The 16,233-nt window shown below is 35.0% G+C and overlaps 1 protein-coding gene across 4 annotated transcripts in view; it reads left to right on the top strand.

The window, feature by feature from the left end:
* The window catches only part of CWF19L2 (CWF19 like cell cycle control factor 2), a 120,444-nt gene that overhangs the window by 93,867 nt on the left and 10,344 nt on the right, over positions 1-16,233 (top strand). For all 4 annotated transcript variants that reach the window (XM_009424104.4, XM_522171.8, XM_063783372.1 and 1 more), the window contains one exon: positions 3,972-4,088. In XM_009424104.4, the coding sequence (XP_009422379.3) occupies positions 3,972-4,088 (117 nt within the window). The remainder of the gene's footprint in view (positions 1-3,971; positions 4,089-16,233) is intronic.

Below are 16,233 nucleotides of genomic sequence, written 5' to 3'. Positions count from 1 at the left end.
ATGGGAAGGACAAGTAACCTGAAGATAGGAATGAATAATGTTTAAGGAAGGACCGTCAGTGAAAAGCCCTGAGGAGGAAATGAGCTTAGCATTGATGGAGCAGAAAGAAGGCAGGAGTGGAGTCAGTGAGAAAAGTAGAAGAAGTTGAATGAATGAATGAATGCTAGTTTCAGGAACGAATAGTTTGGGAAACATACATGTACATATTTATGTTGTTTATTGTATACATACACATACCCCTAGTCTTTAATATCTTTAGGTTGTTGAGGTGGTTACATCAGTGTCCATTCTGGCTTCTTTTGATTTATTTTCTTATCTTCTTTTTCTTCTCTTTTCCTTTATACTTAACAAAAAGATAAATGTCAGAATCCCATTCAAAATTAAATAATTTTAAAAAATCCATCTTAACTAATTACTTATATTTCTTTTTCTAAGTTCCTTTCCCAACTTTCATGTAAACAACATGGTTATAACTTAAATAAGAGTTATGTTCATTCTTTAATATTTTTTCCTGATTCTAGTCATCTATTTTTAATTTGATTTAGAAAAAGAAACAAAAAACTGCTTGGTAATTCATTCATTTACCAGGTATTTACTGAGTATCTAGTGTTTGTCAGCCTCTAGTACTAGGTACTAGAAATATAAATATGCCTAAAACCTCCTCAAGTTGCTTACAGCTTTATGGGGAGCAGGCAAACATAACCAGATCAGTTTTAATGCAGTGATATAAATGCAAGAGTGTTGTGGGAACACGAAAGAGGAATATTTAGGTTACCGTGGAGTTATCAAGGAAGGCTTTCTGGAAGAAGTATGTCTTGTGCTACATTTTAATGGTGGAATAGGATACATTTCAGTATTTAGGAAATACAGGACAATACAAGCAAAGACACTGAGGTTTACAACCACATGGTTCATTCTGGGAACTATAAGCTGTCTTAAGTGGGTACTACCCTTACTGGATCTCAGACCTCAGGAGTGTAAAGACTTTATACATCAGACCTGAGAATTATCTAGTCTTCCATTTATACCTTTAGATGGGGGAAGAGGAGATATACTAGCATTCATACATAAATGAACTACACCAAAATTTAGTGGCTTAAGACAGCATTTAAATCATTCTGTTTTGTATGGTCTGTTATCTTCCAGTAGGCTAGCATAGGCTTCTTCACATGGGAGCTAGGCTTGTTCCAACAGAATTAGCAGAAGTACACAAGGCCTCTTGAGGCATAGTCTTGGAACTGACCATCATCATTTCTACCATATTCTGTGGCCCTTATGAGTCGTTAAGGCCAGTTTGCACTCCATCTCTTGATGGGAGGAGCTACAGAGTAACATTGTGAAGGGTTTCAGTATATGGAGTAGTAAATAACTGGATGCATTTATGCAATCTACTGTAGAAGACTTTTAGAATTTTTGCTTACACTTTCTTAAAATGCTATAATAGAGATATCTTTCTCTGAAATGTTCTGTTCATTTCATGACTACTGTTTTTAGACCACTAGCAAATTTACATTTTAACCCAAATATCTCCTAGAATTCTAGGTTCATGTATCCAACCTACTTTTCCACTTGGATATCTAGTAAACATCTGAAACTTAGGTGAAGGTCTAATACCCGTCTCCACCTTTACCTTTAGCTAACACTAACCCTCCCATAGTCTTCCTCTTTTTAGTAAATGTCACTTTCATCCTCCAGTTGCTTGCATTAGACCTTGGAGTAATATTGAGTCCTTTACTTTCCCTCACTCCTTACTGTCCATTTCTAAATTCTGTTGGCTATATTTCAGAATATATTCATGTTCTGACCACATTTCATAATCTTTATTTCTACCACCCTGGTTCAAGTCATCATCATTTATTACTGGACTTCTGTAATAGTTTCCTAATGGGTCTTTCTGCCTCTTTCCTTTGCCCTTTCTCTATACAGTAGCAAGTGATCTTTTTGACTTTAAGTCAACATTAGTCAGATCTGGCTTTCAGACCAAAGCTGGAATCCTTATTGTTGCCTATGAGGCCTACAGGCCCAATTCTTCCTGTCACCTCACTGTCTGTCAGCCTTCCTCTCATCATCTCAGCTTAGCCACACTGGCTGTCTGACAAGCTGGAGAACACACTTGGTATGCATCCTCCTCACATGCTTTTCCTTTTGCCTGGGAGTTTCTTCTTGTGTCTACCCTTCCTTCCTTCACATATCTTCTCAAATGTTACCCTAGAAGGTAACTTTAAAGGGAGGCTTCCTAACTTCTCCCTAGACACTATCTATACCTTTTTCTGCTTCATTTTTTTAGTACCCCTTATCACCATCTGACATATTGTGCATTTTACTTTACATTTACGTTGTTTATTTGTATTTCTTCTTTGATGTCTTAGTTCGGGCTACTATAAAAAATACCATAGACTGGATGGCTTATCAGCAACAGAAATTTATTGAAGCTAGTTCTGGAGGCTGGGAAGTCCAAGATTGGTGCTAGCAGATTCAGTGTGAGGTCCCACATCCTGGTTCACAGACAGTCATCTTATTGGTGTGTCGTTACGTGGTGGAAGTGGCAAGAACATTCCCTGGGGCCTCTTTTATAAGATAATTAATCCCATTCATAAGGGCTCTGTCCTCATGATCTAATCACCTCCCGAAGTCCCCTACCTCCAAATATTATCACCTTGGGTGTTAAGATTTAATGTGTATATTTTGGAGGCACACAGACATTCAATCTGTAGCACCCCATAAGCTCCTTATGGGTAGGGATTTGTGTCCCTGCACATTGTTGATTCCCTAGCATGTAGAACACTGCCCAGCATGTAATTGGCCCTCAGTAATTATTGATCAGCCAATCAGTAGCTCTGCTTTCTCTGTCAAATAAAAGAAAGTATTGCTTTTTTGTGTGTTCTAATTTATTTAGGTATTAATTTATGAATTTTCTTTTCTCTTTTATGTATCTATTTGGAAAAACTGCTTTTGATACCAATTTTAGGGGATTTTTATGTTTATAATGCTTTTAAAAATGAATTTTATTACAACTTATTTGACCTGTCATTGACACTTGGACCTGGCTCTTTATCTCAGTGATTATGTAGAAAATTCAGTGATTTCTTTAAATATTTCTTTTTCTAAATCTTGTAAGTTGTCTATAGACATACCCATGACCCTTAATCTTTATTTCTTTTTTTCATGAACATGTTTGTGATTTTACTGTAATTTTAGGTAGATATCCATGTCCACTCCTACTTTGTTGTTTGTCAGCAAAGTTTTAAACATTTGAGTTATTCTATTAAATAAATAATGTCTGCCATGCAAAATATTTCTAGCTAAAACCCAGCAAAATATAACAGAAATAAGAATAAGATCAAGCCCTTTGTAATGCTTTTGTTCTCTGTATATATACCGATTAACCTTTTTTTTTTTTAAAGACAGTTTGTATATGATGGAAAATTAGCACCAGTTTTTAGGTAATACATGTATGTAAATACACAGTGGTAAGGCCATTCCGAGGTCATTTCCTCTTCCTCTTAGCTGAGTTAATTCTCTTTTCTCAGCTAATCAGAGAAGGAAGGCCTGATAAACAGGCATCAGTTAGACTACCGTTACCAGGCCATGTGTCTTTTTGTTTTTGTGAAAATTGTGTTGTTTCAAGAGTTGTCAAAGTATCTAGCTCCTTCAGATTAAGGATATTGTGTCATTCATTCTGCTCTTCTTTGCCTAATCTTACCGTTGTCTGATGTAAAATAGTGAAAATTGAGATCTGTGCTCTAAATTTTCAGTTTATTAAAAGCTATCCTGATGCCTTTAAAAATACTAAATATATTTAAAAATATTAACATTTACAAAAGCAATTCTTAAGTATTCTTCATTAAATATTCATCATTTTTTTCTACTAGGGGCTCATCTGTTACAACTGAGAATAAATAGCATTAACATATAAATATATAACATATAAATAGCAATAACATTTCACCTTTTGTATTTCTCTCTTATAGGTTTATTTATGTTTACCCAACGTACGGTCTCTTACTGAGGGGCACTGCCTGATAGTCCCTTTGCAGCACCATAGAGCAGCTACTTTGTTGGATGAAGACATCTGGGAGGAGATCCAGGTCAGCATAATAAATGTTCATTATCATTTTAAAACTCATGAGCAATTTTTGTAAATTATTGTGATAAATTCCAATAGGTTTTATACCTTCATTTAATGATTTTAGTTTCTAAACTTAAACACGTGTGTTTTCATAGTTGTATATATCTGTGGATCATGATGTTTCCATCATTTTATTTCCCTTGTGTACTCCAGATTTTGAGACCTTTTATCTACGAAATAAACTGTGACAAAGTAATAATTATTTTTACTTAAAAAAATCAGTCTAAGATTTCAACACTTCTTTTGTAGCATGAAAGAATCATTCTTACCACAGTAAGCCAATAAATTGCAGCTAAAAGGAAAGACATTTTCAGATAATGAAAAGAAATTTGAGGAGTCAGAGGTTTTATATTTAGCGGTTGCCGTATTTTCCTGTGATAGAATTGGTCTTCTCTGCTGCTGTGTTTTTGTGGTGATTTTGTTACTAGCTTTAATTTCTGCTCTTTTTCCTTCATAATCTGGCCCAGCTTTTGGATTCAGGGATTTGTTTTTGTGGCTGATGCTTTAAGAGAGTGAAAGGCACAACATGGGTGAAATTGTTGCTGAATTATTTCAAGACCTAATAATGACCAGGAAAGAAAGGAAGAAAACTCTTTATTTTTTTGATGCCAGACAACTGAATAGGGGCTACAGGGAGCCTTAATTAGAAAATGTGAAAATTGTAAGTTAGCGCTGCACAAGAGATGACTAGTCTTTGCAGCATGCTGATAAGTATGTCAAAAGAAGAGATGTTTTAATGGCATTTAATGAAATTTAGTCTTGTATACCTTGTAATTTTAAAGTTTTTGCTGTCAAAGTTTAAAGGGTAGATTGTTTTATTGCATCTGCAACCAAGCAAAAGTAAGAATATAAGTCTTTTTGATGTGAAAGTTTGCGTTTTCCTAGTAGTGGATGCCAGTGCCAGTAGGTAATTTAAGGTTTAAAGTATGGAAATTCAGTTCTTAGAATTATTTTAGAACATTTCCAGGAAGCCTTTTAAAAATTTATACATATAAAACTGATTTAATTTAGAGCAAAATGCAGTGCCAAAAATATTTTAAGTAATTATAGGAATACAATGTGTATATGTTTTATATTTCTATAAGAAATCAAGCTGCTTAATGAAAACAGTTTAAGTGGATGAAGATTTTTATTCAATTTAACAGATATTGAGTACACAAATATAATATTTTAGGTGCTGTAAGAAATGAAGAGATCAAGTAATTCATTAATTCTGCCAAAATATGTGGTGTATTTCTAGTATAGTTTACATTATAGTTTAGCAGAGTTTGGAAACCAAGTGTACTATGGAAAACTGCGAAAGAGAGGAAAAGCCAAATTGTTTTATGCAAATAATGGTGTTGTAGCTCCTTTTGTGTGAGAAAGGAAAATAATTGTTAGAAGTTATCAATTATTGTAGGCTAGTGAACTAATGAAATATTTGAATCCTAGCTTGATGAAGTACAGTTTGCTGTTGCTGTTGTTATTTTACTTTCAAATATGTACAACTCAAATTAATTCTACCCTAGTGAGTATCTTTGATTATTCACCTCTTTTATTGGATATATTAAAAAAAGATTTGACTTAGCACAAAATGTTGTTGCCAAATGTTGCAATGCAGGAGCCACTTCTTTCAAGTGGTTTTAAAAATCACCAGTATATAGTAATATTTAAATGTAATTTTAGACTTCCTATTTAATAGAAAATGCAAAGATGTTTTAGCATAGCATACTTGAGTAATCACAGATTTCAAATAAGATCCAAATTGCTGGTTTTGTTTAATATATAATGAAACTTGGTTCCCTCTAAATTTATTGTTATCATTTTTACAAATTTTCTTGAACATATGCTGTAGGCAAACACTGTAAGCCCATTTAAAAAATATCCCAAGTTGGTAGGTGGGGAAAAAGGAGGGTCACTGATGCTTACATACAGTGAACTTCAATGTGGAGTGATATGTGGGGCCATTTCATTAGGAAATAGCCAATGTTAGTACCTTTAGGTCTTTTTCTTGGGGCTAGCCAGACCTTCAAAAAGACTCTTTCAACCTCCTGTCATCTAAGCCCACTTGCCAGTGTTCTGGGAGCTGAATGGGGGAAGAAGGCTGGAGGTGGCAGTGTTGAACATGTACAGACATTAAGTAACCTTTCTGATAACACCCCTGTTTTCAGACTGTAAACTCTCAACTGTGTCTGGTTTTCTAGCCCAGCTACCTTGTTTTACCTTTTCCAGAGGAGAATCCTGTAGTGTTGTGATCATGAGGAGGGGATCTGTCATGTTGATTGCTTTTTTAATAGGCTTTCCTCTAAGTCATCTGTTTTTAGCCACACCTTCACCTCCACGTCCATAAGTACTTGGTGCTGCCAACTCCTGAGCCTTTTGAAGGTTCTGCAGTGTAGCATGGGTTTCCTCTTTGCTATCCCTGCTAACCTTCTTTCTCCTCCCCAAGGTATGAACCAACTTTCTAGCATTTAAGTCAGATCTTATGGAGTGATCTGATTTGTCATTGTGTTTTCTCTCATTTCCTTTGTTCAAGTAGCTTCTGCCTTTTAAACAATTGTTTAAATTCATTTTTGAGGTGTTACTCTGTGGAGAGAGTAGAGATAAATGTGTTCTGTTCTGTTGCATAACATTTACCGTGGGATAACTTGATAACTTTATATTTAAACATGTTATATTTTAAAAACGACTACATCATAGCATTAATATTCCAAAATCAGTCCTATATAGCGTTAATAGTTTTAAGTACTTTAATTTTAATGTCAAAATTATGTATTCATATGTACTTGATTTTTTCATACTGTGGTGATACAAAAGGACCTGCAACATTGTGCAGTATAGTTTCCTTAAACTGATTATAAGAAATTGTAGTCTGGATGCATTGACTAAATGAGGAATGGGCAATTAGATGAATAATGATAGGTTAGAAATGTGGAAAGTAGTGGTCACCCAAAGAATGAAGTGTTTTTTTACTAGGAATATGGGAATTTCATGTCATCTCCATAACATGGGAACTCTGCATCTCTCTTAAATATAAAACAGTTTTGATTTATCTTATGATATGGAACTACAAAAACTTTCCCCATTGTTTAGTTGTTACATAACTTTTAAAAAAATGAATATTTTTGTATAGCGTATTTGTTATTGAGTATGGAGAACATCATGCTTGATGTTGATCAAACTCAAATTATTCCATTAAACTCATATTTGTAAATTAAAATATTCTATATATGTGTGTGTATAGAGAGAGAGAAAGAGAGAGGAGAAGTACTTAAATGTGTGTGTATTCTCCTTGGAGCTATTAGTATGAGGTTTATATATTTTATAATACAGAACCATTCTTGCAACACTAATTTAGTATTTTTTCAGTTTTTGTTTATAATTCATGACATTTTGAGTCTGCCTTCTTCACTATTCTCCAGATAAAATCTAGAACAGTCATCCAATAATTAAGCCAGAAAGGGAGTATGAACAAACATGAAGTAAAGATGTTTGTGAGGTAATTTTCGGATTATTTAAACTTTTATTATTGTTATTGCTGTTGCTTTTTATGTACATCTTTTCTTCTTTGAAAAAGTTTGGGTTACAAATACATAGTTCCACTCTGTTAACGATTTTCTTTTTTCTAGTATATAAGGTTATCTTCTCATTCTAGGACTAGATATTGAAGTAAGTAACAATAAAGTTTTCTTAATAAATAAAAGTTTATAAGCATAGTAACAAGTAACAAAATAGAGACAATCTGAAAAGCTGTCATAATAGCAAATTTGTATATTTTCCTATTTCATTCTGTTTTTTATTTTTTTTTTGTGCAAGTAACACTAGGCATGTGAAGGTAATGATGAGTGGAAACCATGTGGGGAGGAGGCACGAGCCATGCCTCCTCCTTCCAGTCGGGATAGTATCAGTGGAAGCCTAATGGGAACCTAGCACTCCCATCTGCTAGCCAGCAGTAATGAGTAGCCTCTCCCATTTTTGAGTGTCAACAGAGGCCAAGTTGGGAACCTGAACTTCTATCCCCATATGGCAGTAATGAGGTAGTATCTCCCTTTCTTCTGATGGAGCAGTATTAGGAAAAGCCATATAAAACAAAAAATTTAAACAAGATCCAGTCTCTTAATTCTCAAAATATCCATATTTCAATTGAAAATAACTTATAAAGACAATCTCAACTAGGTTGAAAAAGGTAATCAATAGACACCAACACCAAGATAACAGAGATGTTCTAATTATCTGACAAAGATTTTAAAGCAGCCCTCGTAAAAATGCTTCAACAAGCAATTAGGAAAATACAACAAGTGCTATAAGGAAAGTACGATTTGAATGACAGTGCATTTCTCACTAGAAACCATGGAGACCAGAAGGAAGTAGCACATTTCTCAAGTGCTGAAAGAAAATAACTGTCAAGCAAGAATTCTGTTTCTAGTGAAAATATCCTTCAGGAATATGGGAGAAAATCAAGACATTGTTAGGTAATGGAAAACAAAGAGAAATTGTCATCAGCAGAGCTGTCCTAGAAGAATAGTTAAAGGAAGTTCTTTAAACAGAAAGGAAATGATAAAAGAAAAAATCCTGGAAAATCAAGAAGGAGGAAAGAAGTTTTGACTAAAGAAGAGGAGAAGCCAGTATGATGACAGAAGCAGAGACTGAAATGATGCAGCCACTAGCCAAGAAATGCTGGCAGCCCCAGAAACTTTTTTTGAGATTGAGTCTTACTCTGTTACCCAGGCTGGAGTGCAGTGGCGTGATTTTGGCTCACTGCAACCTCTGCCTCCTGGGTTCAAGCGATTCTTGTGCCTCAGCTTCCTGAGTAGCTGGCACTACAGGCATGCACCACCACACACAGCTAATTTTTGTATTTTTAGTAGACTGGGTTTCACCATGTTGGCCAGGCTGGTCTTGAACTCCTGGCCTCAGGTGATATGCCTACCTCAGCCTCCCAAAGTGCTGGGATTACAAGCGTGAGCCACCGCACCAGGTGTCTGATGTGTTTCCAAATGTATGTGGAGAAAGTATTTAAGACAATTTTATTCTAACTGAGGGAGAGTAAATGGACATAAAGGGAAGTAAGGGGTCTATATTTTATTTGCATTGGTAAAATGGCCCCAGTAGACTGTGATTAAATATATATGTATGTATATGTAATGCCTTAAAGCAACTCTTAGAATCACTTTAAAAACTATACAAATTGACAGACTGAAAAACTCTAAATAAATCAAAATGTAATTCTGAAAATGTTCAAATAACCATCGGAAGGCAAGAGAAAGGAACCAGAAAAACAATAGAAAGAACAAACAGAAAACAAAAAAAATAAAAATAGAATATCTCTACTATATCAATAAACAGTATATCAGTTAAAAGATAGTTTGGTAGAGGAGATTTCATAACTATATGCTGTCTGCAAGAACTCTTCAAATGTAATAATACCACAAGTAGAATAATATAAAAGGTTGGAAAAATATATATTATGCAGCCATTAATGAAAAGAAAGCATTTATGCCAGATAAAGTAGACGTTAGAGCAGAGGAAATTACCGAAGAAGAGAGGGACATTACATAATGATGAAAGGGTCAATCCACCGAGAAGACATAGCAGTCCTAAATGTGTGTACACCAACACTGAGGCACAAAATCTGTAAAACAGAAACTGAATGAACTGAGAGGAGAAATAGACAAATTCATAATTATGGTTAGAGACTTCAGCACCTCATTTTAACAACTGGTGGAACAACCAGACTGAAAGTCATCAAGGATATAAAAGAACTTAAAAACACCATTGCACTAGTTTCCTATTGTTGCTGTAACAAATTGCCACAGAGATGGTGCCTTAAAACTGTAGAAGTGTATTTTCTTATGGTTCTGGAGGTCAGATTCCAAGTGAGTCTTATGGGGCTAAAATCAAGGTATCTACTGGACTGGTTCCTTCTGGAGACTCTGGAAGAGAATCTATTCCTTACCTCTTCTAGTTTCTAGGGGCTGCCAGCATTTCTTGGCTTGTGGCTACATCATTTCAGTCTCTGCTTCTGTCATCATATTGCCTTCTCCTCTTCTTTAGTCACAACTTGCTCTGCCTCCCTCTTATAAGGAAACTTTTAATTACATTTAAGATATACCCAGGTAATCCAGGATAATCTTCCTGTATCAAGATTCTTAGTTATATCTGAAAAGTCTCTTATGCCATATATGGTAATGTTAGGTTCTTGGGAATAGGACCTGGATATCTTGGGGGCCATTAATCAGCCTGCTATAACCATCAGTCAGCAGGATTTAATCAATATTTGTATAACACTCCACTTAACAATATTAGAAAACATTTTTTTCAGAGCATAGACTCTGTCTTGCCACAAAACTAACCTCAACAAATTTAAAACAATTGAAATCATACAGAGTGCATTCTCTGACCACAGTGGAATCAAACTAGAAATTAATAACAGAAAGATAATCGAAAAATTCCCAAATACTTGGAAATTAAATAATACACTTCAATAGTGTATTATTGAACAACTTTAAAAAGAAGTTTCAGGAGAAATTTAAGAAATAATAATCTAATTGAATTACAATGAAATTACAACATGTTAAATTAAATAATACACTTCAATAGTGTATTATTCAACAACTTTAAAAAGAAGTTTCAGGAGAAATTTAAGAAATAATAATCTAATTGAATTACAATGAAATTACAACATGTTAAGATTTATGAGGCACAGCTAAGGGAGTGCCGAGAGAGAAATTTATAGCACTAAATACTTATAGAAAAGAGGAAAAACCTTCACCTCAAGAACCTAGAAAAAGAAGAGCAAAGTACATCCAAAGCAAGCAAAAGGACAGAAATAATAAAGATAAGAGCAGAAATCAATGAAATTGAAAACAGAAAAATCATAGAGAAAATCAATGAAACAAAAGTTGGGGTTTTTAAAAAGATAAATTAATAAACTTCCAGCAAGACCAACAAAGGAAAAAAAATGAGAAAAAACAAGTTACCAATATCAGAAATAAAACAGTATTAGTACAGATTTTGCACTCATCAAAAAGATAATAAGGGAATAATATGAACAACTCTGGATGTAATGGACCAGTTCCTTGAAATGCAAACTGTTACAACACACTCAATATGAAATAGACAATTTGAACAATCTTTTAACTAATAAGGAAGTAGACTTCATAATGTAAAACTTCTAAAAAATTAAATCTCCAAACCCAGATGGTTTCATTGGAGAATTTTATGAAACTTTTAAAGAATTGACACCAATTTTATATAATCTCTTGAGGAAAGAACACTTTCCAATTCATTCATATTGGGAGTTTGTATTATCCTGATACCGTAAGTTAGTGTTATCCTCATACCACAAGACAGTTAAATAAAATAGCTACAACTCAATATCCTTTGTGAATAGAGATGTAAAAATTATCAACAAAATATTAGCAAATAGAGTTTGGCAATATATAAAAACAATAACACACTATGTCCAAGTGGGGCTTATACCAAGTATGCAAGACTAGTTCAATATTAGATAATAAATCATTGTAATCCACCATGTTCATATCAATCAATGAAGAAAAAGCATTTGGTGAAATTCCTACTCATTTATGATAAAAACTCTCAAAATCAAAGATTAAAGACTGCCCGAAGGAAGCTTATCTAAAGTTTATTCTCTCCATAAGGCACATCACATCACAGTGTTGTGCTAGGGAACACCAGATGGCACTTCAGTAATGTGCTTAGGGTCCAGTTTGAACAGAGAAATCAAAAACAAAAAGCACAAATATGTGGAAATGTGGCATTAAATAGACCCTGAAAAGCACACTTGTTTACATTGAGAACTGAAACAGGGCAGACCATTGCTTTGTTCAACTTTGGTTGGGAAGGTGTATGTCGGATGACTCAACTTTTTCACCACTCTGCAGTTGTCTGTAAAAGATCTCAAAAATGCCATGAGAATTGATTTGGAAGACAAATTTGTAAATATGGAATCCACAAATACTGAGGATGGACGAAGGTACAAATCTAACAAAACGTGTCCATATTTTGTATGCTAAAAACTGCAAAACACTGATAAGAGAAATTTCAAAAATAAAATAAATGTAGATATATCATGTTTATGGATTAGGAGAGTCGACATAGTAAAGATGACAGTCTTCCTCAGATTAATATACTAGTTTAACACAATTTTTATCAAAGTGCCAGCAAGATTTTTTTGTAGGTATAGATAGAATTATTCTAAACTTTATATGGAAAGGCAAAGGAACCAAAATAGTGAAAATAATTTTGAACAAGAAGAATACAGTTGCAAGAATCAGCCTTAGCTGATTACTGGAGATGTATAATAAGCAAGATTATTACATATCTACAGTAATCAAGACTATGTGATATTGGTGGAGGGATAGACATATAGATTAATTAAACCAAATAGACAACCCAGAAATAGACACAACCAAATATTCTCAACTGAATTTGACAAAGGTGCAAAAGCAATTCAGTGGAAAAGGGATAGCCTTTTCAGTGAATGGTGCTGGAGCAATTGGACATGCATAGCAAAAAACTTGAGTATCAGCTTAAACCTCATACCTTATATAAATATTAACTCAAAACGGAACACAGCCCTCCAGTGTAAAGTGGAGCACAACACTCCAATGTAAGGTACAAAACTATAAAACTTTTGGGAGAAAAACAAGATAAAATTGTCAAGATCTTGGGTACACAGAGTTCTTTGACTTGACACCAAAAGTATAATCCATGGAAACAAAAATTGATAAATTGAGCTTTGTCAAATTAAAAACTTTTGTTCTGCAAAATACTCTGATATGAAGATGAAAAGACAAATTATAAACTAGGAGAAAATATTTGCAAACCACATACCTGGCAATGGATTTGTATCTAGAATATATAAAGAATATTTTTATATCTAGAATGTCAAAACAGTGAAAACAATCCAATTAGAAAATTGGCTGAGCGCAGTGCCTCACGCCTGTAATCTCAGGACTTTGGGAGGCTGAGGCAGGTGGATCACCTCAGGTCAGCAGTTTGAGACCAGCCTGGCCAACATGGCGAAACCTTGACTCTACTAAAAATACAAAAATTAGCCAGGCGTGGTAGTGCACGCCTGTAATCCCAGCTGTTGTTGGGGGGCCAAGGCGGCAGAATCACCTGAACCTGGGAGGCAGAGTCTTCAGGGAGTTGAGATCGCACCACTGCACTCTAGCCTAGGTGACAGAGCGAGACTCCATCTCAAAAAAAAAAAAAAAAAAAAAAGGGATAAACAACATCATGAAACATTTTGCTGAAGAGGATCTATATTAATAGATGGCAAATAAGCATATAAAAATGATATTTAATATCATTGGCCCTTAGGAAAATGCAAATTAAAATCACAGTGATAAATTAGACCTATCAAAATGTCAAATAAAACACATTGACAACCCCAGATGCTGGCCAGGATATGGAGAAACAGAATTGCTCTTCTGTTATTGGTAGAAATGTAAAATAGTATGACCACTTTGGAAAACAGTTTGGCAGTTTTTAAAAATATGAAATATGCAACTATCATAGGACTCAACTCTTGCACTTCTTGGCATTTATTCCAGAGAAATGGAGTTATATTTCCCCAAAAACCTGTGCACAAATGTTCATAGCAGCTTTATTTGTAATAATTAAAAACTGGAAACACCCCAGATATTCTGTAAAGGTGTATGGTTAAACATACTGGGCACATCCATATCAGGAATACTCCCAGCAATGAAAAAGAATGAATTGTTGATGCATGAAACAACCTGGGTGGATCTCCAGAGAATATGCTAATTGAAAAAAGCCTAATGGCTACTATTAAAAAGTCAAAAAACAACAGATGCTGGTGAGGTTGTAGAGAAAAAGGAACGCGTATACACTGTGGGAGTGTAAATTTGTTCAACCATTGTGGAAAACAGTGTGGCAATTCCTCAAAGACCTAGAGGCATACCATTTGACCCAGCAATTCCATTACTGGGTATATACCCAAAGGAATATAATTCATTCTGTTATAAAGATACATGCACACATGTGTTCATTGCAGCACTATTCACAATGGCAAACACATGGAATCAACCTAAATGCCCATCAATGATAGACTGGATAAAAAAATGTGGTACATATACACCATGGAATACTATGCAGCCATAAAAAGGAATGAGATCATGTCCTTTGCAGGGACATGGATGGAGTTGGAAGCCATTATCCTTAGCAAGCTAATGCCAGAACAGAAGACCACACACCACATGGTCTTTCTTATAAATGGGAGCTAAATGATGAGAACACCTGGACACATGGTGGTGGGGAACAACACACACTGGAGCCTGTCGGTGGGTGGGAGGTGGGAGGAGGGAGAGCATCAGGAAGAATAACTGATGGTTGCTAGGTTTAATACCTAGGTAACGGGATGATCTGTGCAGCAAACCACCATGGCACACGTTTACCTATGTAACAAACATGCACATCCTGCAGATGTATCCTAGAACTTAAAGTAACAGTTGAAGAAAAAAAAAGAAAAAAGCCTACCTCAAAAGATTACATGGTTCTATTTATGTAACATTCTTGAAATGTCAGAATTAAAGAAATCAGGAACACATTAAGGGGAAGGTAGAAGAAGGGAATGAGGACTGGATAGGGTGTGGAATGACTGTGACTGTAAAAGGGTAACTGGAGCTAGCCATGGTGGTGTGCACCTTTAGTCCCTGAGTAGCTACTCAGGTGGCTAATGGGGGAGGACTGCTTGAGCCTGAGTACGACGAGGTTGTAGTGTGCTATGATCACACCTGTGAATAGCCACTGGTACTTCAGCCTGGGCAACATAGCATAACCACATCTCTAAAAATAAAAGGAGAAGAGAAAGTAAAAGGGTAACAAAAGATCTTTATGGACAGTGTTGGAATTGCTCTCAGTGTTGACTATATCAATGTCAATATCCTGGTTGTGATATTATAGTATAGTTTTATAAGATGTTACCTTTGGGGAAACTGAGTAAAGCATACATGGGATCTCTCTGTATTATTTCTTATAACTACATGTGATCTGTAATTACCTCAAAACAAAATGTTTAAATAAAATATTAAAAAGTTATAAATCAAGCTGACAAATCTAAATAAAATATATTTTATCTTCCTACTTAAATATACTTTCATAAACTCTTACAAGGCCAACTTTAGTTTAAAATTCTTAGACAACTTGATCTTGAACTCCTGATCTCAGGTGACCTACCCACCTCGGCCTCCCAAAGTGCTGGGATTACAGGCATGAGCCACCGCGCTCATCCAGAATTCTTAGACAGCTTGAGGGGTTCACAGTAAGACGTGGTGATGTGGACGGAGCTGGGCTCTGGCATCCAGCCTTCAGCCTGCTCCCCTTTCTTTCGATCCCTAGCTCCATCCTGTACTACAGGGGGTGTCATGTGAATGCATGCAGACATCCTGGACCACTCAGCTCTATTCAGTCACCCTCTACAAACAGCTGCCCTTTAGGCCTAGGAGTGTGAAATACACACACACACACACACACACAAAACACACACCCCCACAACTGATTATATGTGTGTGTATAGTTGTATAATAATACTTAGTTCCTTGTGAAGAGAAAACCCTATTACTTTTCAACTTTAGTGTATTTGGCTTTCATATGCTTTATAGGACTGCATTATATGTGAAAATAGAGGACTACCTGAATATACAAGGTTATTAGTGATGGGTCAGCAGACATAGGGAACCAACAAATGCAGATGCTATGAGCATAGGAAAACAATTGAAAGTGAATTCTCATGTATTTCTGAGTTTAAGGATGCCCATCTGCTCAGAGTATCTCTTTTGGCTTATGGATATTTTCCTATGATTGTTCTGTCAGTTCTGCATATTTTACCACCTAAATTTGGTTTTTATCACTTCTTTCTCTCATTTTACTGAAACTATTTCTAATATATACATAGTGGGTTTCAGTTTTTTTAAAAGTCTTGCTTAAATATATGAAATTATATAGTAGATTTAGAAAGTAAAGTAACTATAACATTGCAGAGTTCAGATATTACTGTTTATTTTATTTATTTTTCATTTTAAAGGGATTTGTACTTTTTTATTAAAGTTTTCATATTTCAAATATCTTGAAAATGC

Source organism: Pan troglodytes, chromosome 9, assembly GCF_028858775.2.
Source record: "Pan troglodytes isolate AG18354 chromosome 9, NHGRI_mPanTro3-v2.0_pri, whole genome shotgun sequence".
In the NCBI taxonomy this organism is placed as follows: Eukaryota; Metazoa; Chordata; class Mammalia; order Primates; family Hominidae; genus Pan; species Pan troglodytes.
The sequence above is the reverse complement of the archived record's forward strand: the minus strand, read 5'-3'. Positions and strand labels throughout refer to the sequence as shown.